This window comes from Pezoporus flaviventris, unplaced genomic scaffold, assembly GCF_033815535.1.
Source record: "Pezoporus flaviventris isolate CSIRO_AGI_PZ_B2104156 unplaced genomic scaffold, CSIRO_AGI_Pfla_v1 ptg000001l, whole genome shotgun sequence".
Classification (NCBI taxonomy): domain Eukaryota; kingdom Metazoa; phylum Chordata; class Aves; order Psittaciformes; family Psittacidae; genus Pezoporus; species Pezoporus flaviventris.
Genome location: NW_026892549.1, coordinates 35194674 through 35220557, shown reverse-complemented (window position 1 = coordinate 35220557; position 25884 = coordinate 35194674). Strand labels below are relative to the sequence as shown.

Genomic DNA, 25884 nt, shown 5'->3' with positions numbered 1-25884 from the left:
AATGCGTACACTCCCGGTTAATCTCAATTTCTTTCTTGACCTTAAGTATTTGAATGGTTACTAATCACTGATGTTAAGTCTCTTCTAGGACTTTGTGTAATTGAATGAGAATGTATCAAGCAGCACTGGTTAAGCTGTCTAATGTATGTGTACAGGCACAGCACTGTGTGGGATGACAGTACAGGACTGAGTACTGGGCACTGCTGAGCTTCACTTGTATTTCTGCTCTTCCTCTGTTCAGCACTTATTTCCTTCTAGGTGTAGTGTGTGGTTATCTAGCCTTTTACCCTAGCTGTTGAGAACATGACAGCTTCAAGAATATTAGAGCTAGAACTTTTGTTAAGTATTTTAAATATTCTAGCTACTGTGTACTGTTAGCCTGCTTGTAGCAGTGACACATATGCTTGTTAAATTTGAGTACATATGCTTGCAGCGTTCTCTGTCCTGTAAAGTTTAGCATCTGCTAAGCAAAGGAATATTCTCTGGGCTTTTAAGATTTTTTTTTTTTTTTTTTTGCCTGTTGCGTTTTCTTAATGCAACTAAACTATGGCTTGGATTTTGAAAACTGGTTTGTGATAAAACTGAGTTATGAAGTAAATTCTTGTATTGCTGTATTGTGGCTGGAGTTTACAAGGAGACACAAGGAGAATGTGGTCTTATTTGAAAACACAGAGGCTTATGGAGGTGCACATTTTTAGAGAAGCTTTACAAACAACTAGTTGTTAGGTCTCCTGGTGTGTTTATGGTTTGAACAAACATTTGTGATAGCCAGAAAAAACAAGGCTAGGATCGAGGATTGGAAAATTTCCCTGGAGACCAGTCTGCTTCTGGAAGTGGGAAGTTCTTTATGGCAAGGTCAGGCTCCCTGTGGAAGGGCCCTTCTAACAGATGAAGGCTCAGCTGTTCAGAACAGTAAGACTGTAAAGAGAGCTGGAACTTAACATATCAGTGACAAGTGGATAAATGTCTCATGAAAAGACAGCATTCAGGTAAATCTAGAGCATATAAAAATTCAGCGCTTGGTTGCCAGATACAGGACTTTTGTCCAATGTTAATGCACAGTTATGAAAGCAAAGCTTGAGGCTTCAAAAAGAAGTATCTCTGTGCCCTCTGGAAGTAGGTAGGTAGTGAGAAGTTATGTGTATCACTGCATGTTTTCAGCACCCCCGTAGTGATTACATGCATGTAATTGGGGAGAGGCTGAGGAAAAAAGCTTATTGTGTCAAAGTACAATACCAACATTGCCTGGCAGTTAGAAAACTTCAAATTTTGTTTCCTGTGAGGAGGTCAGCCTGGGCGATAGGTGCTGAGAAACACTGGCTGCAAAACCAGTGTATTGTCAATAATTGATTAGTGGGGTTGAGTGAGAGCTGTGACACATCTGTGGCATGAAGAGGAAGAAAGTGGCGAGGGCATTTGTTCAACTCCTGCCCAATGAGTATGTTGTCTCTTAAACATGATCAGAGACTTAGGGTGACAGAGAGAATTCAGACTGGACGCCTTTAGTGCAGAAATTTTGGTAGTAATTAGTTACTGTCTTTTGAGCTACATATTTAGGTATGAAAGGTGCTTTTAACTGTGAATCCAGGTTGTAGCTTGTGTGAGTTCTGTCTTTATCATTTTAAAGTGCTACCTGTTTGTTCTGAGGTTGAGAAGACACAGAAGTTGCTAAGCATCTTATTCATCTTTGGCTGCAAAACCAATATATTGTCAGTAATAGTTCAAAAATGGTATTGCTGTGTAACAGTTCTGAGATGTGCTTCAAAAATAAGTCTTATCAGCTGAAATTATTTCTGAGATGGTCCGGATGCTCTAAGTTCTGGAGTATCTGGAATGCAATGACTGGCTTCTGTTTTGTCAAAAAGCTTGCTTTTTTACAAGGAGAAAATACAAAGAGGTGAAGTTTATTTTAAAACACCCAACCTGTGGTAAAATGTAAATTGTGTGCTCACTCCCATGAGGTTGTCACAGCCATTCTTTGCATGGCTTCCATCTTTTGTGTACACTTGGGATACATCTGTGTGGAGTGGTATTCGTGCAAGAGCTAATGCTCCTCAAGCAGGCCACTGTGCAAAGTAGTGCAGCACCATGTGGAAGTACTTGTTTGTATCTGAGTGGGGTAGCCCATTAATGACTGCAACCCACAAAGAACTGCTGTGCTGGAGCTTGAGTTGAAAAGCATTTACAGAGTAGTTGCTCGGGCTTCCCCACCCCCTATGCTCTGTCCCACAGCTGCCAAAATGCTAGATCTTATGCAATGTGCAGGAAGGTAGTTTTAAGCTCTGCAGTATGTGTGGTCTCTTCTTTCTCATCATCATGTGACCTTCCCTTTTTTTTTTCTTTTTTCCCCTGATTCCACAGACCCTTCCTTATTTGGTAGACCATGGAGAATCTGGTCCTGTCCGCTGTAATAGGTGCAAGGCTTACATGTGCCCTTTTATGCAATTCATTGAGGGTGGAAGGAGGTTCCAGTGTTGTTTCTGCAGCTGTGTCACTGAGGGTAAGGTTTCTTCTGGAAATTGGTTTCTACACTCCGTTGGCGTGATCTTTGAACAAGATGCAAGCAAATAAATCTTTATCATCTTAAGATAATTTATAATGTATACTGTGCTTTAATATGTGTTTAGTCTTGTAAAAATTCGTTATAAAATATGTTCAGTGCTCAGTTCTGAAATTATGTTCTAAACAAGTAAGTGCTTATGCATTGCAGTATTGTACCAAACTCATAACAGAAGTTACTTTTAGAATAATGTATGGTGTTTTGAAAAATTAGTTATGCTGTTTTCTTCAAAGGGGTATTTGAAGGGTGTTTGAAACTTGCATTTTTGTATAAGAGATGTACATCTAGTCAGTAGTGTGAGTTAGGATTATTTTTCTTCTCTCACAAAGCCTGTTTAAACACTGCTCAGAGGCGAGATTGCAGCTAAATCTGCTACAGCTGAGTAGGTGTGTTCAATATGTCAGTTAATCTTACTTGCTCTTCTAAATGAATATAAAACATGCATCCTTTTAAGCATAAGTCACTGTGTGCTGCTCATAGCATGACATCCGTAGATTTGTTCTGAAGGCACAGTGAAATGTAAGGTACAGCAAACCTTATGGTGATGTTTTTGAGTGTCTCATTTGGTAGCACTGGTGGCTTTTAACGGACTGTTTGTTCGTATCACCTCAGTTATGCTGTACAACTGTTTGTACAAACCAAATGGGAAGCTGGCAGGGATTAGAAATGGCCAACTTTAAAAAACGTTTGTCTGGTGATTTTCAGCCTGAATGCATTCCCTGTCTCTGCTCACTCAGCAGCTGTATGAATGGCTGTACTCGTAACAACTGAGCATGGGCAGAAGAGGGAGAGATGCTCAGAGACTGCTGATGAAAACAGTGCCGTGAAAATACAATGTAGTTGTACATAATGTGTGAGACCTATTTCTGGTTTCTTTGCAAAGAACAATCAAGTAACTAGCTATTGAGTTAGAGAGAAGAGTGATAACTGCTTATGTATAGTCGTAATATCACTTGTTTTCTTTGAACTTTTCTTTTTGAACTGTCGAAACTTTGAATTTTTAGAATACTATAAAGGTGGTGAGTACTATCATTACAGATAATCTCATTTTATTCTTCCATAGAGCTATATAGGCAGCTATAGCTGGAATATATTTTGTCACCCTAGCAATTCTGCAGGAGGAACTCTGTCATGGCAGTTCTTGGGTCACAGGGGAAATGCTTTTTTTGTTTCTGCTGCTGACGTCTGTAGGCAAGAACTTAGCATAATTTCTATTTTACTTTCTGATGCCTCGTACTAGCATGAAAGTATTGCGTGTTGGGGATGTGGTTACACTTCCAGTTCTCCCTCACTGGTGCTTTACAGTCCACTGTAAGAAGTACCCTGCTTATTCTGACAAAAGGATTATGGCAGTCTCTGCATGAGAGAATGCCTAGAAGGCTTAACTCTTGTGCAGCATGGGAAGGCAAGGAAAAAACTAACTTGCAGCAAAATAAGAAGCCTGAATTGAGTCAATAATGTAGCCTGTAGTTTGCCTCAAACATTATTGTAAGTCATTTGTTACTACTTGTAGAAGATTGTTATATTTTTTGTTTGGACTAGATATTTCAGAAGAATCCGAAGAGCGTGTTGTGGTGACATCTCTGATATGAAACATAAAGTGAGAGGAGATTCAAGAAAAGTACAGTAGTGACTATACAGTGTGTCACCTGTTGTATAAGACAAACTGGAAGCAGTTTGTATTTCTTGGTTTTAGTGATGCTCTTAAATTGCATTAATGTTTTTAGTAATACTTGAATGCTAGCAGAGAGTGCAAGCTAGGTTTCCTGGAGTTTTATTTGTAACAGCCGTTGTCGTGTTAGCTTTCTAGTCAGTGTTTATCATAGGCATGTCACTGGACTTAATGATTTCATTTTTCCTTTCCCAGTGCCACCTCACTACTTCCAGCATTTGGATCATACTGGAAAGCGAGTAGACTTCTATGACCGACCTGAGTTATCACTGGGGTCTTATGAGTTTCTAGCAACAGTTGACTATTGCAAGGTAGAGTAGTATGTGTTTGTTACTGTATTTTGGTTTGATTCTAAATAAAAAGACTAAAAGTCAGAATGGCATGAATTGTCCAGGGCTGCTTTCTAGCTGGCAGAGATGATTAACAGCATTACTTCAGCCCACTTCATTGTGTAAAATAATGTGCTCATCTGCTTACTTTCCAAAGTAAAGGAAGTGTTGATCACACATAACTTTATGGTAGCTGCCACTCTCATTCTCTTTTGGAGCTATATGAGCAGCTATAGTTGCTGTTACTTTAGCAGTTCTGCAGGAGTGACTTTCTTGTGGTAGTCCTTGGGACAGAAGATTGTCAGAGGACTTCAAGAGAAGCGCAGAGTAACTATGCAGTGTACTACCTGTTGCATAAGGCAGGCTTTACATATTGAACTTAAATTTCAAATACAGCCATAGTGGTTAAAAACACAAGCATGGTGTGGAAAGGTTATATTATCAGAGCTGGTTCACTTCTAAGGAATAGAAAAAAGCGTGCAAGGTGTTTACTAAAGCAACTTACATCTCTGCTGAAATAAATGATGGGAAAATAGATGTCTAAATGTTGCAACTTTGTTCTAATGCCTCACATTTACTTCTAGTTATGGGAAAAAATAAGTCTTGCTTCTAACAGCATAGGAGGCATTTTTAGTTCAAACAAGATGAAATCATCCCAGCTTTTCTGAAAGTTCTGTTTATCTTTTGTTCTATGTGTGCCTTCCACATGACCTATAGATTTCAGAAAGCTGTTGACTAAAACAAGCTTCTCTTTGCCAAAGCAAACCTGATACTTAAGTAGAAGGGAAAGGTTGCAGTCCTCCAAGAGGAAAATGTTTTGGTTTGTATTAATGAAATCACCTATTACAAGTCTGGTCAGACTCCAAAGTCTTGAGAACTGGCAGGAAACTTCCCTGTTTACTTTCCGTATCTGGCCTAGTCATATAAATGGATGATTTAGTTATAATTACATTAATTATAATTAGATATATATATGTACACACAGTTCTTCACTGAGCAATGACAAAATCAGTCTAGGGCATGTTATACTAGTCCATTTCAAATATAGTGTGCTTACATGTCTGTTAGTTGGGCAGGAATGAGAGAATTACCTGAAGGAACAGCTAATCCTGAGTAGAAAAGTACATAAAAGCTATTAATTTTGACCAGCATTCATTTGTCCATATTACAGAGCTGTTACATGGGCTGAATTACATGGTCATAACGTGTCTTCTTCCTTCTCTTTCCAGAATAACAAGTTTCCCAGTCCCCCTGCTTTCATTTTCATGATTGATGTGTCTTACAATGCTGTAAAGAGTGGCTTAGTGAGACTAATATGTGAAGAATTAAAGTCACTTCTAGATTACCTGCCCAGGTAGGTTTATTGTGTACTACTGTAGCCAGTCAAAATGGGAGAAACTCACTTTCTCCCTTTTAAAATAGCTAGGAATACAAATTTTATAATCCTATCAAGCTCTTTTTCAGAAAAAGGCCAAGCAGAACATCTTTTTCGATACTGTTCTAGGTGAAAATTAAGTTTTCCTTCCTTTCATTTTTCCCTTATCCCTTCTTGTGTTGGGTTCTGTGTAATGATTTCACTGTTGACTTAGATGTGAAGGCAAGTATGTCTCTTACAGGGAAGGCAACATGGAAGAGTCAGCCATTCGAGTAGGCTTTGTCACCTACAACAAAGTGTTACACTTCTACAATGTGAAAAGCTCCCTTGCACAGCCACAAATGATGGTTGTCTCAGATGTGGCAGATATGTTTGTGCCTCTCCTTGATGGTTTTCTGGTGAACGTGAACGAGTCCAGGACAGTTATTGCCAGGTAATGGAATTGATTTAAAATGTGTGTAGTAAGCATCTTGTTTGGTAGATTCAGCTGTTGCATGCTTACTTGTCATGTTATTCATCTAGATGTCACTCCATGCATGTTAACTTCTTATACTCTTTGAGATTAAGCTAGCAAAGTGAAATAGGAAAATTCATGAGGTAAGGGTGTATTTGTCTTGCAGTCCAGATTGGCAGAAGGTGCGTATATATATGTAAGGGGATTTAGTGCAGAAATGCATTTCTGGGAACAAAACAAAAACACAACTAGGATGGTGCAGAATGAAAGTCAAAAGAGTACTGAATCACTGTCTTTAAGGCAACTGCCTAAATAACCATCAACTGAGACAACAGTGGTGTCCTATTTTGGTTCTGTGGAGAAGATTGAATGAGTGAGATCCATAAGATAAAATGTAGAAGGAGAGATAAATTAGCAAAGTTTTGGCAAACTCTTTAACGTAATACTTGAACTGTAATTAAACTATGGTGTGTCGCTAACTGTGTTTTGGGAACTAGACCTCATGCTGCATGTCTTTAAAAGAAAATTCTAGCCTGTTTTGTAATGCGTTAACAAGCTAAGTACAAAACTGTGGATTAAACCTATGAATCTTTGAATAGCACACAGGATGCTTGGCAAACAGAGGCCAAGTGTCACTAGTCTTTCCTAGAATTCACTTACCAATATATATTGGAATATATTAAAAGGGCAGGAATACAGAAGAGCTTCTGAAGTAGGCATCAGTTGAGGTTATACAGGCACTTGAAGATATGGATGTGAGAAGCCAAAGAAGAATGGCAAAGCATCATTTTCTCCCAGATAAATGATGAAATGCCAAATAACATAAAAATTATGCATATTTAGAAACATGTTAGGCACTTCTGTTTAAACCATCGGTCTTGTGGGTGATCAGCTGCAACTGTCTGGCTTTTCCAATTAAATGGAGTCTTGAATTCCTCCTTTTTCTTCTTTGCTAGTTTGCTGGATCAGATTCCAGAAATGTTTGCAGACACAAGAGAAACAGAAACTGTTTTTGCACCGGTGATTCAAGCAGGGCTGGAGGCACTGAAGGTTAGTAAATGCATTGTCATAGCAAATTGTTTTCCGTTCAAGTACCCTGAAGTTCATACTCCGCTAACACATACTAATAAGACGATTCTGAAGTTTTTTGTAAATCTTCTTCTGGTAGATGTGCTACATGTAGGGAGTAATTGGCTCATTCTTCAAGTGCATGTAGCTCTGATCCTATGCAGCTATCTGTCCTTTACTCATTCGTTTTTCATTTTTAAAAATGTGGCTTACATGGCTGGGATTTGCTTTGAATAGTTTGCAGAATCTACCAAATATACCTTGACCCTCCATTATTAAAACCAAGTGCCAAAGTCTGTCATGTCTCATTAAGGAGTTCTGTAACATGGTGTCTTTCTAATCCTGTGCTTGAAGCTTTGGTATAATCTTCAATAAAAGAATAGAATGCAATGTGTTGAAGTTGCCCACAACAATCTGCTAACCAGGAAAACCTTTCCTAAACTTCTTCCATCCCAGTACTTCATCCAGATAGTTACATGCCTGATTTAACTGTGACTTGCATATGTTGATTGAATGGATTTCCTGTATGATTCCATCCAACCCTGTTCATATAGCTCTAGTTGTCTGTCGTGTAAGTCCTCAGAAGTCTCTCTTAAACTCTGTTTGCATGACAGTTGTTCAGTCAAGAAATATTATAGATTATTGTTTATGTACTCTGTGTCAGAGAAAATGCCGTATTAAACATGGACTAGTGTTGATACAGGTTATTGATTTAAAATTAATAATCTGTTGCAGCTCAGATTACAAAATCCTTTGCGATTTTTGTGACTTTTCTGCAAACAGTAGCTGCAAATCCGAAAAGAAAGCAGTGTGACATGTTTCACAAAACCTTTTGTAACTGAGTCCTGCTCACTGCTCTGTTTCTGCTTGGAGCCAGTCCTTTTCTTCCTGCCATGGAACTAGCACAGGTCAAATAAACTGAAACTTGCTGTTCTGTAACTGACCAGTAGGGTGTTCCCCCCTTGTTGGATACCACTGAAGTAACCAAGCGATCACTGTGTCTGTGTGTCTGATAGAGCCTTCCTGACATAAAGAAAAGATCAGGATGCTAGAATGCTTGTTCTTGAATCACAGTTTCCCTTACAGTCTTTATAAATGTTTCTAACCTGCACTTTTATGCTCATTTTCCTGCAGGCAGCTGAGTGTGCTGGAAAGCTCTTCATTTTCCACACTTCTCTGCCCATTGCAGAGGCCCCAGGAAAGTTAAAGAACAGGGATGATAAGAAACTGATCAACACAGATAAGGAGAAGGTAATAATGACTTGGATGGTGCCTACGTAAGAGTTCTATATTATACTCTTTATGAGATAAAATAGCTCTGAAGCAACATTAATAAATTTCAAGGGTAGCACGTAAGGTAAGCATTACAGCTAATATCTCTTAACATATTTTATATGGGATAAAATACCCGTAGCTGGGTTAAAGTAAATCTGCTGAACTTACAGTCAAAATAAGATGTATAGTAATTTTCATGAAATTCAACAGTTCTTCAAAGGCAGGGTCAAGAAGAATTTATATGATCCTAATTTCCCTGAAGAGAGATTTAAAGCATAAAGGTGTACTGACTGGAATTATTAAATGGCTCTCACTTCCCTTTTCTTAACACAAATTTCTGATCTCGTCTCTGACTTCTTTTCTTAGACCTTGTTTCAGCCGCAGACAAGCTTTTACAACAACTTGGCCAAAGACTGTGTGACCCAGGGCTGCTGTGTGGATCTGTTCCTGTTTCCAAACCAGTATTTGGATGTGGCGACACTAGGTGTAGTCACTTACCAGACTGGAGGCTCCATTTATAAGTATGCATATTTCCAGGTAAGAGCGACATTGACTCAGACTGGTATTTGAGCTAAATGAGAATTGTTTAGTTAAGAATTCTTTTTTATAATGTGAACCGTAGTGAACAAGTACTTCTTTGGAAATAAATCTTGAGATTTAAGTAGCAATTTTCATCAAAATGATTTAGTTAGCTTTATGTCTTCACACAAAATATCTCAATAACAAAAACAACAGGAAGAAAAACTATGCTGTGTTACCTGTTAGCACAATATTTTATTCGCAGGGCACTAAGCCCTGTATGATAGGTAACTTTTAGAGTAAGACTGTAGGGGATAGTATCTGGTTTTAAATTACCCTATGGTTTATGGAGCAGCTCTAATTTATGGGACTATGAAACTTGAATTATTGCTTGTTTTCTAGCTGGAGACTGACCAGGATAGGTTCCTGAATGACTTGAGAAGAGATGTCCAGAAAGAAGTGGGATTTGATGCTGTAATGAGAGTGCGCACAAGCACAGGTGAGTATTAGCACATACAGCTCTTAATAAATTGACCATTTCAAGCATGTCCTTAGGGAAGTACAGATTTTTCCCCTAATTAAAACATCTTGAGACTAGGCTATACAAAAAGGTCTGCTAAAGCTCTGAAATTCTAATGCTTTGTCAAGGTTGAGCAAAAGCCCGTACTGAAATCTTTCAAGGTAACTTAGTGTTACAAATGACAGGATTTTTCAGGGCTTCAAAGCATGTCTGTTTTGTTATTCTGTTGAGAATTGTGGTTCATGTTGTTTGGTTTTGTTGTTTTTTAAGGTATTCGAGCAACTGACTTCTTTGGAGCTTTCTATATGAGCAACACCACTGATGTAGAGATGGCAGGTTTGGACTGTGATAAAACAATCACAGTGGAATTCAAGCACGATGACAAACTGAGTGAAGACAGCGGTGCCCTCCTTCAGGTGAGGGGGGGAGGCTTTCTAAGAGAAAGAAGTGTTGACAATTTAGAATTGTCAACAAAACCATGTCCAGGCAGAACCAAATCTCAGCTGGGAGCGTACCAGTTGCAGAAGAGGATAAGGTTGCTCTGAACTGAGTAATTAGACTCTCCTTCAAAAATTGTTCATTCTTTCTTTCTGCCCCTTACTACCCTTAACCTTTCAGCATACTTCTTCTCAGTGTGACCTAAACTGCTTCAAACTACAATTTTCTAAGACCAATTCCCTTAATACAAAATGCTAACACTGCTGTTTGTTATCTTTCATTGACCCCGATTCTTAGCATACGCTTTTAGTTTATTGTGCAAGTCTTTTACATAATCTCATTTGTTTAGGCATCTGAGTCCTGTTTTTTAATGAACTATATTCCTGCCTTGCTTATTGTAGGAGGACCTAATTTTTCTATATCCTGGCATTTTTGTCTCCTACAGTGTGCTCTGTTATATACAAGTTGCACAGGACAGCGACGACTCCGCATTCACAACCTGTCCTTAAACTGTTGCACACAGCTTGCTGACCTGTATCGAAACTGTGAGACAGACACACTCATAAATTACTTGGCTAAATATGGTAAGGGTAAATATGGTAACAAGAATTGCAACCTTTAACTGCTGTTAAAATACCTGTTGCCATCCAGTGACACATGTTTATTCTCCATGCATCAAACGTCAGGTGGCAATCCTGATACTTCAGTCATTTATGGGAAAGAGCTTAAAGCTGTGATGATAGTATTGTTGCTTGGGACAAGAAGTACAGATAGAGCATGTGGGCTTATCTTTCATGCAAATTCTTGTCTAAATTTATTTTAATAGAGGTTTGTCTTGACAGTTGTCTAAATTAATCCTTGTATTTATTTTTGGACTGTTTTAGTTCTTTAACTGCCCTTTCATAAACAATAGTTGTTTAGATTTACTTTGTGGAAGTAGTGTTCACTTTTTTTACTGTTTATGAGCAATCACTTGATAGCCATCCATCTCTTTCCTCTTTCTATGCAGCATATCGTGGAGTTCTGAGTAGTCCAGTAAAGACTGTACGAGATGCATTGATCAGCCAGTGTGCCCAGATCCTAGCTTGCTATAGAAAGAACTGTGCTAGTCCCTCTTCTGCTGGCCAGGTAAACTCCAGTGCTTTCACTTAAATCACAGGCTTGGATATTAAAAGTAATGAGAGCTTCTTCCTCCTACTTACCCTGTTCAAAATTGCTTTGCTCAGCAGAAACTTGCAAAGAGAAGACTCAGAAAGAGACTGCAAATAAAACTGTAGTTGAGAATAGCTTATTGGACATCTATCTGGAGCCCAGGAAGCACTTCCTGCTCCATAGAAAAGTTTTAAGTTACCTTTGTAAGTCCATGATATAATTAGATTGTCAACTTTCACTCCTCACACCTGTACCACACTTTGTTGGTTCATGCAAGCCTCGTTTTGTCAGACATAAGCTTATTCAGCAAGACAGCTGACCATCTTCTGTCTGCTTGTGACTTGTAGCTGATCCTTCCTGAATGCATGAAGCTGCTTCCTGTGTACTTGAATTGTGTGTTGAAGAGCGACGTCCTTCAGCCTGGTCTAGAGGTCACAACAGATGACCGTGCTTACATTCGTCAGTTAGTCACATCCATGGATGTGGCTGAAACAAATGTTTTCTTTTATCCTAGGCTTTTGCCCCTGGTGAGTAATTCAGTATGTTCTTGCCGCTTTAGACTTGCTGTTTTCTTGACTTTCCATAAGGACTGGCATTTATATTTTATCAAGTGAAAGCGATTTGAGAAAGATTTGGGATCTGCCATCTGTTGGGGTACTTAATTCCACTCAGTGATAGATGCATTACTGCAACTTGTGAATTTGCTGGGGGATTTTTTTTTCCTGAGCTGTGAGCATATGACTAGTGGCAAAGAAGACACTTTTGACCCTTTCACAGTCCTAAAAATCCTAAAGCTTCTTGTAACTTTATGTAGTAGTTTTCATTATTGCAGAGCAACTCCATGCACTATTCTGGCTTTTCATTACCATAGCTGCTGGAATAACACTAAGAACTAATTACATTCCTACTCCAGGAAGCAATATTAGATCTAGTAATTTTACAGATGCCTTATGTTCTCTTTTGCTGACTAAGAGTCTCTGCTCTGCTTCTATGTCACATTCAGTAAGAAAACTAAGCTAAGCAACATGATACTTCAGTCACAGCTATTGCAGTCTTACAAGTCCTAGAAATGAGAAAACCATTTGGGTCTTTATGGAAGAAATTTTCAGGACTTTGTAAGATATTCTTGTATTATAACCTTGATTTTTTAATTTTTTTTTATTTCATTCTAAACCAGACCAAAGCAGATGTTGACAGTGACTCCTTGCCAGCAGCAATCCGGAACTCAGAAGAACGTCTTTCCAAGGGTGACATATACCTGCTGGAGAATGGGCTGAACATCTTTGTGTGGGTGGGAGTCAACGTGCAACAAGGCTTGATCCAGAACCTCTTTGGAGTGTCATCCTTCAGTCAGATTAGCAATGGCCTGGTGAGTTGGATGGCAGTGCAGGCACTAGCATCTGTGAGTGTTGCCCAAAACTTGAAACAGTGAGAAAGCAAGCGGAGAAAACTGTTAAATTTTTTCATACTAGGAACAAGAGGAAGCGCAGGTGTGGGAAACTAGTGGAAATGCCCCTAGTCTGGGAATGTCAGACATAGTCTTGCCTAGCTTTATTTGACAAGCCACACATCTCCAGTGATGGTGAGGAGAACAGTTGCTATGTAAATGGAACAAGTAATTTACCTTTAATTCTGATATTCTGTTAAATTCTCTTTAAACCAGTTGTTGTCAAAGAGATTGTATGTTAGTGGGAGTAGATATATCTTATGTAATATGACAAAACTGCTGAGTTTTGTTCAGTGTTGCTCTACTTTATGTGACTAATGGGGATTGGGTATCTTGCATTCCAGAGTACCCTGCCTGTCTTGGAAAATCCCTTTTCAAAGAAAGTACGATCTATTATTGACATGCTTCAAATGCAGAGATCCCGCTACATGAAGGTAAAAATGTTGTCCTCCATTCGTAGCTTTAAATCCCCTTCCCTTTTAACAGAGCAGGTGATGCCTGGCAATGCTGCAGTGCTGAACTTACGCTTCCTGATCTCATAAATATGATCCAAACATAGAGTTTACAAGGGTCTGGGGAAAAAAAACAAACAAAAAAAAAAAACCAAAAAAAAAAAACACAAAGCCAGTTAAAACAGTTACTAGTTTTGGAGTTCTCTGCTTTCCGTAGTTCTAAAGGTAATTTTTTTCAGACCTGTTATAGCATTGCACAAACCACATACATGGTGTCTTCTTTCTATTTGGAAAGGACTGAGACTATAACCCGGTTTAGTCATAGAAGTCAAAGCACATAAGCCATATACACTGTGTGATTCTGATTATCTGTCTTTGTATTTTTGAGCTACTTGGATTTTTGCTCTTGTTTATCAAGAACCTTAATTCTGCTAACTACTCACTGTTCGTTTTGTTCTTGGTTGTTTGTTTTTTTTTTTGTAGTTAATAATTGTGAAGCAAGAAGATAAGCTGGAAATGCTGTTCAAACACTTTCTAGTGGAGGACAAGAGCCTGAGTGGGGGGGCTTCATATGTGGACTTCCTGTGTCACATGCATAAGGAGATTCGGCAACTACTGAGCTAGAGGAGGGAGTGGTGCTGGAACTCGGCAGTGACATTTCGGTCTCCACTAATGACCTGATCAGATGGTCCAGCGCCCTCAAAAAGGACAGCATAGAAATCTGTACAATTCCATAATTTTTAATACACATTGCATAAGCAGAAATCCTTTCAACCTCTCCCAGTCCCATATGAGAGATGACAAATTTTCTTGGTGAGGGCTAAAAAGAAGCAAAAGGCCTTTAATACCAGGTCTTTTACTTGCATCTAAATTGTTTCCTGTGCTTGGCAGGAGTTCACCCCCCTCCCCATGCTCGCTAACCCTGTCGTAATGAATGTAGGTTTTTTCAGTTCACTGTACATGATTCAACACTGGGTGAAAAAGCGATAACTCTTCAAAACTTCTGGTAGTTGCTGTGTGTTTGTATGGGCGTGTGTGCATGCTCCGAGTGTGGAGGGGATGCAGGTGGGGAGGATGAGAGGCAGGTCAGGTGATGGGAGCTGGAGCAGCCAAACATTTTGTGTCTCCTCTTAAGAGGGAAACATGAAGTTGCAGAGCACAGATATATCATGTGGCTGGCTGAACCAGAAAGCCATGAAAAAGGAAATGAGCAGTAACCCAGGAGGCAACAGGGCAAATTTCTTTCCATAATCTTCCCCATACTATAAGTTGCTGTGCCGATCTGTAATGGAATAGTAGTTCAGTGAGCAACAATCAAAAGCTTCTGAGCAGTGTAGGGGTAGAGCTGGTGCTTCCTGTTGGCATGTGTGGTGTCTCCTGTCCTTCTCATTGCACGGCTCTGTAATGTTCTACTCAATCCATGTTCCATGGCCTCTCCTCCAGAGCTTACCTGTCTAATCAGATGGTGGTGGGAACAAAACCTCTTAACTGTAAGCAGAAAATGCTTTTAACAAGGTGATGTGGGGCTGTGTAGGAACTGGATGATAAGGAAGTGGCCATTTTCAACCATATTATTGTGAATCATAGCAAACAAGTAGGAATTTTATTTATACTGATGCAAATTTGAAACTGCTTTGTACCCTGGAATACAAGGAAGGAGATAAAACCCCCTGAGACTTAGACTGTACTGTAGTAGGTATTACAAGTACCTGATTACGGTTATTGAAAGCATCTGGGCCATAGTGAAGAGTTTCATTACCGGATGTTTGTACCCTCCCCCATTCTATCTACTGATCAGCTTGCACAAAACCTTTTTATAAGCCTGTTTGTTTAACTAAAATACCTCAGACAGATTAATCCATCCACTTAGGCCACTCTGCTTCTCCATCCTGCAAGGGTGGAAGAGAAAATCCTGCGATGAGGGAGTGGGTGTAAATCAAATTCAGAATTATAAGGGCTTTGTTTATTCATTTAGAAAGAGGGCTTGTATATTTTGGCTTGAACGCTTAACAAGCATTCTTACAATACCCAGGAGTTTAAGCTACAAATAGCACTAAAAGTGGAAGGAAGAATGTGAGTGGATTAGAGAACATACTATCTGGGGTTGCTATTTCAGAGAAAAGTCCTTGTTAAGGTGAGAAAAATACCTGCCTGTGGTTTTAGTTCCCTATCCTTGTAGCATGCGTATGAATCCATTTTATTTCTAATGCTGCTAGTTTGTCTTCCCTCCCATCACTACACAGAAAGGGGAATATGAAACTTGTAATGGAGAAACTCTTTCAAGATGTAGTTGACAGAACCTTCAGCGTTTTTGTATGAATGTGGCTGACTTTTTACTCCACGTACTGCCTCCAACCAAAAAATCTAGAGGATTTTTAACCAGAGGGGGAAAAAGAACTTCACAGGAATATAAGGCACAGCAACCACAGACTTCCACAAATACTAATTTCTAGTATTAATACTGGGGGGTGTGGGGGTGGAAATGAAATGATAAATGAACCTTTCATTTTCTTCACTTGTTTTTCCAATGCATCTTTTAATTTGTAAAGAAATAAAAATATATTAAGATGTATTTTATGTCATTGTTAGTAAATAAACACTGCTTATTTTTCCAAACCCTGTATTTTGCGGGAGGGAGGAAATGGGAAGGGCTGAAGTCCAGCTGATGGATCCTTTACAGTTGATCGTCTGCTGACCAAGTTCAGGTTTTTTTGGTAAGAAACTCAACAGTTGAGTCAGCAGACAAAAGGTGCTGCTTAATCTCAGTGTTACTTTGCTTAGATGTGACTGGGTTTTAACTTTTTGTCCCTTCTGAGCTTTCATTTTGCAAAGAGATTTCCCTTTTCTCTAACACGGCTTGAGTTTCACTAGGGGCTTTTTGGTCTACTTTGGGAGGTATTCTTATGTGTGTGTTGGAGAACTGGAGCTCCTGTTTCAGACTTAAGATAGCAGGGAAGCGGGGTGGGGTTTGGGGTTTGGTTTGAGGTTCTTTTTTTCATTTGTGGTTTGTTGTTTTGTTTTTTTTTTGTTTGGTGTCTGTTTTTTCTGGGGGGTGGCAGGTGCTAACTGCCAAAATAATGTTCTGAGTGAACTGGCGCTGTAACTTGACTGTAGCCTAGAACACTGGTGTTGTACAATTTGCTGATACCCTTACAACAATCTGTATGAAAGCACAAGACAATCGTTACTAAATCTCCAAAACTACATAGAATAGTCAGGGTTGGAAAGGACCTTAAGATCATCAAGTTCCAACCCCCTGCCATGGGCAGGGACACCTCACACTAAACCATGTCACCCAAGGCTTCGTCCAACCTGGCCTTGAACACCGCCAGGGATGGAGCATTCACAACCTCTCTGGGCAACATATTCCAGTGCCTCACCACCCTAACAGGAAACAATTTCTTCCTTTTATCCAATCTAAACTTCCCCTGTTTAAGTTTTAACCTGTTACCCCTTGTCCTGTCACTACAGTCCCTAATGCCCAGTCTATCCCCAGCATCCCTGTAGCCCTCCTTCAGATACTGGAAGGCTGCTATAAGGTCTCCATGCAGCCTTCTCTTCTCCAGGCTGAACAGCCCCAACTTTCTCAGCCTGTCTTCATACGGGAGGTGCTCCAGTCCCCTGATCATCCTCGTGACCCTCCTCTGGACTTGTTCCAACAGTTCCATGTCCTACATAGTTTGCTGTAGCATATGTGTAAGGTTTTCCTCCTACAAGGATATACATTATGTCCAGAATCTGCCACTGAGCTAATTTACTATGATGATGGTCCTTATGCATCTTGTATGTTAATTATGTGGAGTAAATTGTAGGCATCTTTGTGGCAGCACCCCTTCCAAGGGATGTGGAAGTTGCCTTGCAGAGCCCATGTCTGTTAGCGTTCTGTCGGGATGTAAGAGGAGGAGCTGGTGCGGATGGCATGGGGGTGGTGCCTATGTGCTGACTGGGGTATGCATCTGGATCATGGTTTAGCAGTGAAAAGACCTAACTTTTTAAAAGAAAGCAAAAACGTTCCCATGTTTTAACCTGTTCCTTACACAGCTAGAGAATACTTTGCTTGTGTTCATACTGATGTCCTGTGTTATGAATTATCAGCCAAGTACTGTGCTTGGGCTTAAGTTACCTCTCAAGGAATGAATCTGAAGCTTTTAGCATTTCCATAATTGAGTGGTAATTCTAGTATGCTTCTGCTAGATTTTTATAGTGTATCCTAAACTCAGTTTTGCAGATTACCAATTTCCAGAATATTTTAATACCAAAGCAGTTTATTGAAGGTTGGCACAGAAGAGCAGCTTCAAGAGTGCATTAAACCTAGTGGTAGATAGATAAAAAATATCACTTGAAGGCATTCCCTCCCTCGGTATACTTTTCTTGCGCCATCGAAAGGCCAATTTTGTACTGAAGATGCCTCGTTACGCGTGGATTTGCTCTCGGCAGGCTCTGCCTCAGTGAAATCGCCCGGGTGTCTCCCTGTAGGTGCAGCCAGGTTCTGCTGCAGGTGCGTTAGAGGCACCTGGAAGTAAGACTATGCCCGTCCTGCAGCGCTGACAGTCCTGTGTAGCGTGTCGCACGCCCTACCTCCCGCCTTTAGCTTGCGCGGAGGGCAGAGCGTGCCACGTCGCCCTGCCCCGTTCCTGAAGCCCCTCCTCGGCCTTGCCCAGGTTCTTGCGCCCCTTGCGGCAGCTGACGGAGCGCCTTCCGAGGCGGGGCCCTTGCGGCCGCTTCCTGTAGCGGGGCGAGCGGTGCCGGCCCGGGGCGGCGGCGATGGGTGGTGGCAGCTCAGGCCTCCGTCCGGGGTGGGGCCCCGCTTGCCTCTGGGTGACGCTTGCGTTGGCCTGGGGCGCGGGGGCCGCGCTCGCCGCAGAGGGGCCGGGGGCGGCGGAGGAGGAGGCGGCGGCGGCGGCTGTACCGTGCGGGGCGGAGGGGTGGGCGCAGGATGCTGTCCCGCCGGGCGCGGCCTTCGTGGCCGCCGCGTCCTACCGCGGCCCCGGCAACAACGACACGCGGAGCAACAAGGTGCTGCCCATCCTGCTGTGGTGGAGCGGGAGCCTCTTCCCACACTTCCCCGGCGACACGGAGCGCATCGACTGCCCGCGAGGCTCCTGCCTCGTCACCCGCAGCCGGCGGGTGGCCCGACACCGCCGCACCAAGGCCCTCATCTTCTACGGCACCGACTTCAGGGCCTACGAGGCGCCGCTGCCCCGCCTGCCCCACCAGACCTGGGCGCTCTTCCACGAGGAGTCCCCCATGAACAACTACGTCCTCTCGCACTCGCCGGGTATCCAGCTCTTCAACTACACAGCCACGTTCCGCCGGGAGTCGGACTATCCCCTGACGCTGCAGTGGCTGCCCGGCGTGGGGTACCTGCGGGGCCCGGCGGTGACCCTGGCCGAGAAGGACGCGTGGCGGCAGAAGGGCTATGCCCCGGTGCTGTACATGCAGTCCCACTGCGATGTCCCCTCGGACCGGGACCGCTACGTGCGGGAGCTCATGAAGTACATCCAGGTAGGCGGGATGCACGGGGAAGCTGTGGCGTGGGGTTGCTGTAGGAGATGGGTCCGCCTGGCTGCCCCCCTCCCTCCCTCCTTCCACCTCCTCGTCTTAATGGGGTTTGTTTGTCTTTGCTTTTAGCCAAGGCACGAATCGTAACGGGGATGCATGCCGACTACAAGCCGGACAGAAAAACTAGTTGTATTCCTTCCCAAAGCGTGATCTAGACTACATCACATGCCAGTAGGTAGGCCTGATGGTAGCTGTTAGTTGTGGAGTTGGTCAGACTTGGGATCAGTCACAGGTTGGGCTAAGCCTGAATGGATTAGTGGACCAAGTGCCAGGAGTTACTGAAATCTCTGGACCTTTAAGTTAGCCTGCATGAAGGCTGGTTGTTTGCAAGCCTTGCTCCCTTTTGAAAGTACAGGTGTTCAGTAAAAAGATGTTTTGAGTATCTGCTGCTTGAGAAGTGGTGTAGGGCCGTGTTGTTTCCGTGGTGGTCCGTATTGCACTGGCACAGCTAACAGAGTAGCTTCATAAACTGAGATAATGATTCTGTCAAGCAAAAAAAAAAAAAAAATTAATGCTTTCTTCTTCTTAAAAATTCTGAAGGACAGTAGATTAGAAATACAAATAAAATCAGGTTTTAGTGTTTATCTAAAACATCTGTTTCCTTGCCATTTCTGCTGTTTCTATTGGTCGTGATTCATTCATTGTGCAAGTTTATCATTTACTCAGTAGTGAAGCAAAGACAAAAGAACGTTTAAAATACGACTGTATTGTCAAAGTTTGAGGCAGATTCCAGATCGAGTGTATGGGCTTTCAGTTTTAGACAGTATCCTTTTAGTTCCCTGCATCAATTTTCCTCCATCTGACAAATGAAACATTTTTGCCAGCCTGCTCAGACTGGCAGGAGCTGTGTGTAGTAACCGTTTGGAAAAGTGCTGCGTCTCTGTTAAGTAGATCACTTCTAAATTAACTCAAAGGGAGCTGAATGCCCATCCTTACCTCCGAGTTCCAGATGTAGCCACTAATAAATAAGTTTTTGGGTACCATTTTCCTTTCTGCACATTCCCCCTGCCCCTCAATCTGTAGCATTGTTTATGCTGCTTTTGAAACTGAGCCCTCAGTTTCTGCTAAAATTGTTAGAACTGGGACTACAGGTATAGTCACAAGGGAAAGAACTTGGAGTGAAAGCAAAGCTAAACTAAAGAAGCTAGGAACTGATCAAAGTTAGGAATTTTACAAGAAATACAAGCTCTGACAACAAGCTCCAGGCAAACAAGTCACTTTGTAAAGATGTCTGTTGTTGTTTTAGGTTGACTCCTATGGGAAATGCCTGCATAATCGTGAGCTCCCCAGTGAACGACTGAGAGACACTTCTACAGCAACCACAGAAGATTCTGAGTTTATGACTTTTATCGCCAGGTACAAGTTCCATCTGGCCTTGGAGAATGCCATATGTGATGACTACATGACAGAGAAGCTGTGGCGTCCAATGCACCTGGGGGCTGTCCCAGTATACCGAGGCTCCCCAGCTGTGCGGGACTGGATGCCAAACAACCTCTCCATTATTCTGATAGATGACTTTGACAGCCCCCAAGAGCTGGCAAAGTATCTTGACTTCCTGGACAAGAATGGAGAGGAATATTTGAAGTATCTAGAGTATAAAAACCATGGTGGAATCAAAAACCAGTTCTTGCTAGAGAGCTTGGAGAGGCGGGAATGGGGGGTGAATGACATGACTCTGCCCAATTACCTGAATGGCTTTGAGTGTTTCATCTGTGACAGGGAGAACACCCGGGTCAAAGAGGAGCAGGAACACAGAAAGTCTCATGGGAAAATTCCAGCTCCCAGACCTCGCATAGCTCAGTTCAAGCACATGGGCTGTCCTATGCCCACCCCTGGGTTTGGAAACGTTGAAGACCTCTCTGGAGGAGACAGGTAATGTACCAAGACTGTGCCTTTTGAAGAAAAAAGAAGCTTCAAATAATAGTAGCCATAACTGTTAACAATGCTTTGTACTTAAAGGATCTCTTAATACATCTCCAGTGACACTTTATATTATATCGTGTGGGTAGTATGGTAGTTCTGCTAATTTTGTGTATGAAGCTGGCTTAGCTGGTGGTATTTGTTAGCTGTTGAATGAGGAGCGTGAGACACCCATAATACTCTGTTAAAATGCTCTGTGGCCTTGGGTAGTGTGTTTATCCTTTGTCTGGTTTTTTTTTTTTGCTTCTTTGTTTGAAAGAAGGATGTTGTTCAGTACAATGATGGTAAAGCACTTGATAGCCCTTGGGTGCAAGAAGCTCTGTGCCTCCTTACAAAGTACTGCATTAAGAATGGGGTTGGCACTGTTGAGTGCAGGCTTGTTTAACTCCTCTTGACTTCAGAGCAGAAGTTAGGCTTACCCAGAATACTTTACAAAACTTTTTGTTGATTTCTGTGACAAAATTCTGGCTTGTGTTTGAAGGACACCATCCCATTTATTTAGAGAGAGGGACCACACAGGACAGAGAGTAAGTAGCTTCTTAGCTCCTTTGCGCATGAGGATTGCTGGTGTTGTTCAAATCTCCCAGGCCCATAGCCCCATGTTAGCCATCTCTAGTGTGAGCTGCACAGAAGTCTGTCAGCAGGGAACTACCCACACTAACCCTCAGGCAACCACTTCTGACAGGCAGAATAGAGGTGTGTTTGCATGGTCTACTTAGTATTTATACATGCCTTGGCCCAAAACACGTCAGTGTTTGGGTTCCCAAACCTTGAATTTTTCGACTAACAGTGTTTGCTTGAAGTTGCAGTTGCTAGAAGGAAGGGTTCTTGCAGTTCATGAACAATGTGTGTGCCTTTTGTAGTGTATTCTAGTGTAACATGTTTGGATCCCTCAGGTTTGTCATCTTTCTTTGCATTACTTGCAACAATTTCTGTCTTTTTAGGCATTTACTCAAGTGCATACAATTCACTTTCTGAAAGCCATCAGACAGCCTTTATAAATATAAACCCTCAGCCACAGCAGATCTTGCCTGTGTTCATAGCTATCACCAAAGATTTCAATGTTCTGATGTCAGTCCCACTGTAGTACTAAATTAATGACTTTTTGAAAATACTGGTAAGATCTCACGCAGAAGGAGGCTGTCAGTATGCTCTCAGTTTATATCAGTTTACAGCCTTGTTAATAATTTCCTGAACTAAGGAATTGAATGCTTAGGAGTGTTAAAGTGTTAGTAGGAACAGTGTGTTGAAAATGAATCCATCATTTCAAGTATGCTAACCCGGAACTAAGAAAGTTTTTATTACGTTATCCATCCACAAAAAAGAATATGAAGAATTTTCTAAGTGTGGGGACCTACTTTGTCGTATGTTTGAATGCTTTCATAAATGGCCAACTGAAACCTTTTCTCAGTCTTTGTAACAAAATGTGGTTTTAGCTTGTAACATTATTCAGTGTCCCACTCTGTAAGCGTTCTCTACTTTTTCATGGCTGGCCTTTTGCTGGAGCAGCAGATGGCAGTAGAGAAGTACTTTTGAAGGCACCGCATGGGTGCCTATGCCACTTACAAGCTCTGGTACTCCCATCATTCTGTGCATTGGTTGTCAGCAAGGAGTTTTGAACAGTTACTCCATAATCCAAGCCATCGTTGCATCACACGGAAGTTTCCATATCTTACTGAACCACACTATGTTACTTCTCCCCTGTTCGTAGACATACGATGAGTCTGGAGAAATTGTACCAGGGAAGCTTTTACATTGCCTGCTGTCTACTTTAGAAAGGTACCTTGATATAACACAAATGAGAGAAGTAGTCCACATGATCACAAATTGGAATTGTTGGAAGTTGCAGTGATGCAGTCTGTGCTATGAAGTTTGAGAATGTCTGCATTGAAAAAGAGAGAGCCTATACTCAACCATCTAGTTTGGAGATACAGAGTTAGGGTGGAAGGATATAATCATTTTTTGTCTCTGCCATGTATAACCAGAGTTTGCAATGAGTAGCTGTCAGTAGCTGACATTCCCTAATTGTTAAATGGTTTATTGTTGAGGGGGGAGGAAGAGAAGAAAAGAAAAACTTGATTCTTAGGCTGTTATATGCATACTATCCATGGAAGGCGACTCTCAAAATCATGTAAGGACTCTGTGCTAGATTTTATGTTAATAGAAGGTTTTATTCTCCACAATTAATAATTGAGTGTCTTTGGTTAACTCTGTAGTCACATGCTGATATTTCTAGAATGTTGTAAAGCTAATGATGATCTTGCATTTTCGGTAGAGAATTTTCACAGCGGGTTTCTTTAAATGACTTGCAGTGCAATGGCACAGTAACAGAATACTTCGTTATGACCATCTCTGGGCTTGTTTTCCTCTTAGGTGAAAGAAAAAAAATGTCTTCAGCGCTGCTTCAGCTGCAGAGTAATCTGAGGGGTTTTAGTGGTTTATGGTTGTGTCTCTTTTTTTGTTTCAGTTGGAAAGAGATGTGGCTGCAGGATTACTGGCAAAGCCTTGATCAGGGTGAGGCCCTCACTGCTATGATTCATCGCAATGAGACACATCAGGGAAGATTTTGGGACTATATGCATGAGATTTTTCTCAAGAGGACAAGGCAGCACTGACCCATCTTTGTAAGAGATTGATTTGAAAATTGCAGTGGAAGTTGAGATTGTAAATTCTTACCTCACTCCAAATGTTTGCCTTGAAATAGAAGAAAAACTCTCACAGAGACTGTTTTTTTCTGGTTCATGAAGTAAGTTTCTGTTATGGTTGGATTTCAGCAGTGGAGATCTTAGCAACAGCTTTGATTTGAATTTCAGCTCTGTGGCATGAAGCCACTCCTGAATTGCAGGTGTCAACGTGTGGGGCAAAAGAGGAATTTACTCTCCTTTTGTATTTGTATCATTTCCTTGTGGCTTACATGACTCCAGAGGAGCACCTCTTCAAACTCTTGCTAAAATGTCCAAAGTTATTTCAGGGATTTTTTTTAATGTCCAAAATATTAAGCATTTTTTATAAGTATTTTATCAGTCACTTTTTCTCTTCATGAAGGTGTACTTCTAGCTGCTATTAACAAATAGCTTTTTCAGTGAAGGACTTGCGAAAGACAAATGTCTGTGGAGAGCAATTGTGCCTTACGAAATTGCAGCAATAAAGTCTCTTCTTTCCAAGTAAACGTGCCTCAAATACTCCTGCTTTTTAGGGTAACTGTATACCTATGGGCAGGTCACTTTACTCTCTGCCTGATTTTTCTCTTAAAAAACTTGCCAGGTGACACATACAATGGGGTGAGAGATTACATTATTTAATTTACAACGTTTAACAATGTATTTCACACGAGGACATGTATTACCTGGTATTGTGACTTCTTATTTATTATCTCCTTAATGCTAGCCTTTGATCTGTCCTTTCTGAGTATCTGCAGCTTTGTGCAAGGACAAATACATTTCAACAGTGGTGCCTTTCCAGTGATCTCTGCAGTTTGGATGCAAACTTTGCGGTCTTTCTGTGCTGAAACAGATGACCAGAATCAGGTGCACTGAGATGTTTTTCTATCTTTACCAAATCTTAACACAGTATGATCCTGGTCTCTTGACTAGCGTTCCTTAGTGTAAGTGATGATATGTGAATACATCTTCCTTGTTGTGTAGCCTGTATCTCTTAGAGATATAAGCCTGCTGTCCCCTGCCATGTTGGGTACCCTTCTGACACAACTGATTTTTGCATTGGAGACCAATTCACAGTGTCATGGGTTTAAAAAGCACAGGCAAATAGGGCCACACTGCAGTCATGTCTGTAATGGTGTAATTGTATTTTGTTTCTCCATTTCTCCTCCCTCTTCAGAAGTAACTACTGATTAAACAGTCACAGTTTATCCATGCCTAAAACAGAATGTTGGTATGGCAAACCTAGAGCCTGTGGGGTAGTTTCATTTTGTAGGGCAGCTCACACATGGCTATGGGAAGTCTGAAGCTTGTTAGTGAAAATTAGGAACGGGACCAAATCTACATTCTGTCCCTGATTAAGTCACTATTGCTTAGCTGATGGATAGATCACTTAATCTCTTTTTTTTTTTCATCCCTCAAATTCCCAGTGATAATGTTGTAGATAAAATATTTTAGGTGTTACACCCATATAGGTAATAATATGCATCTCAGTGTTTGTCTTTCAGGTAATAACAGTACTGTCATGTTAGAGCATCTTGACAGAGGAGACTTCAGACCCATAGCTGTCACTGTATTATTGTAAATGTAGAAAATGCATATGCTATACAATCTCATCCAGTGTTTCATTCGGAGAAAAATGCTTTTTTAATCTCTCTTCTGTAATAATAGTAACAAATTGTTCTTCAGCTAAAATGCATTCATCAGTTTAAATTCCTTTTTTCTTTATTCCATTTACCCAGGAGACATGAATACTGAAGGGAATGTATCTGAATCAATTGTTAAAGTGGATTACTCAAATCTGGTTAAGATTTCAGGTATGTGTATTCAGGATGGAAGTGGCCACAATGTGCTTGAGAAGTAAATTAAGATAAAACAAATTAAGGCTACTTTAGTAGTGAATGTCCACTTCTACTGAGCAGTTTAATTATATTTAAATAAATGGCCTGAATTAATGCCTCCAGTTACTTCAGATTCTCTTGATTCATTTTATGATCTTAGTTGTGTTTTAGTTGTCTTTCTGCTAATCCAAGTGAATATGTGAATGCAGACAAGGAGAAAGGTCACTGCAGCAACTATTAATATTTTGGAAAAAGGCTAAAGATTTCTGATCTGGACTGCTAATTTGATTTCTCACTTCACTGCTTGAAATCCAAACCAGCTAGGTGGTGGCTGAATGTTGTCACTTATGTTGTGACTACCTTCCAGATTACATGATACTCGGAATGAACAGTGTATACAATATCCTCCTGAATTAAATTCTTACAGTGCAGGTGCCCATACTCATAAAAACACACAACTGCGACTAATCCTGAATTTTAGCAAAGATGCCAAATACTGCGGATGATAACAAGATCATCTCTATAAACCTTCTAGGTAGGCTTCTACTAACTGGGGTGAGTCACTTCGCTGCTTGTCTTTCATTTTGCCTGTTTACTGTATGAGGGAGGTTTTCAAAGCTGTCAGGATAGCTTTATTCACTGG

At 41.1% G+C, this 25884-nt stretch overlaps 2 protein-coding genes across 4 annotated transcripts in view; both read left to right on the top strand.

The window, feature by feature from the left end:
• The window catches only part of SEC24C (SEC24 homolog C, COPII coat complex component), a 37553-nt gene extending 21720 nt beyond the window's left edge, over window positions 1-15833 (top strand). For all 3 annotated transcript variants that reach the window (XM_061451561.1, XM_061451552.1, XM_061451543.1), the window contains 15 exons: window positions 2362-2500; window positions 4428-4543; window positions 5791-5915; window positions 6178-6369; window positions 7347-7440; window positions 8593-8709; window positions 9100-9270; window positions 9655-9751; window positions 10043-10188; window positions 10656-10794; window positions 11220-11338; window positions 11710-11889; window positions 12540-12731; window positions 13154-13243; window positions 13745-15833. In XM_061451561.1, the coding sequence (XP_061307545.1) occupies window positions 2362-2500; window positions 4428-4543; window positions 5791-5915; window positions 6178-6369; window positions 7347-7440; window positions 8593-8709; window positions 9100-9270; window positions 9655-9751; window positions 10043-10188; window positions 10656-10794; window positions 11220-11338; window positions 11710-11889; window positions 12540-12731; window positions 13154-13243; window positions 13745-13885 (2058 nt within the window). In that variant the 3' untranslated portion in view covers window positions 13886-15833. The remainder of the gene's footprint in view (window positions 1-2361; window positions 2501-4427; window positions 4544-5790; window positions 5916-6177; window positions 6370-7346; window positions 7441-8592; window positions 8710-9099; window positions 9271-9654; window positions 9752-10042; window positions 10189-10655; window positions 10795-11219; window positions 11339-11709; window positions 11890-12539; window positions 12732-13153; window positions 13244-13744) is intronic.
• Window positions 15834-17977: 2144 nt separating this feature from the next.
• FUT11 (fucosyltransferase 11) lies at window positions 17978-23912 on the top strand. Its single transcript, XM_061451531.1, has 3 exons — window positions 17978-18766; window positions 20070-20695; window positions 23211-23912. The coding sequence occupies exons 1-3, from the start codon at window positions 18026-18028 to the stop codon at window positions 23356-23358; spliced, it is 1515 nt and encodes a 504-aa protein (XP_061307515.1). The 5' UTR covers window positions 17978-18025; the 3' UTR covers window positions 23359-23912.
• The last annotated feature ends 1972 nt before the right edge of the window (window positions 23913-25884 follow it).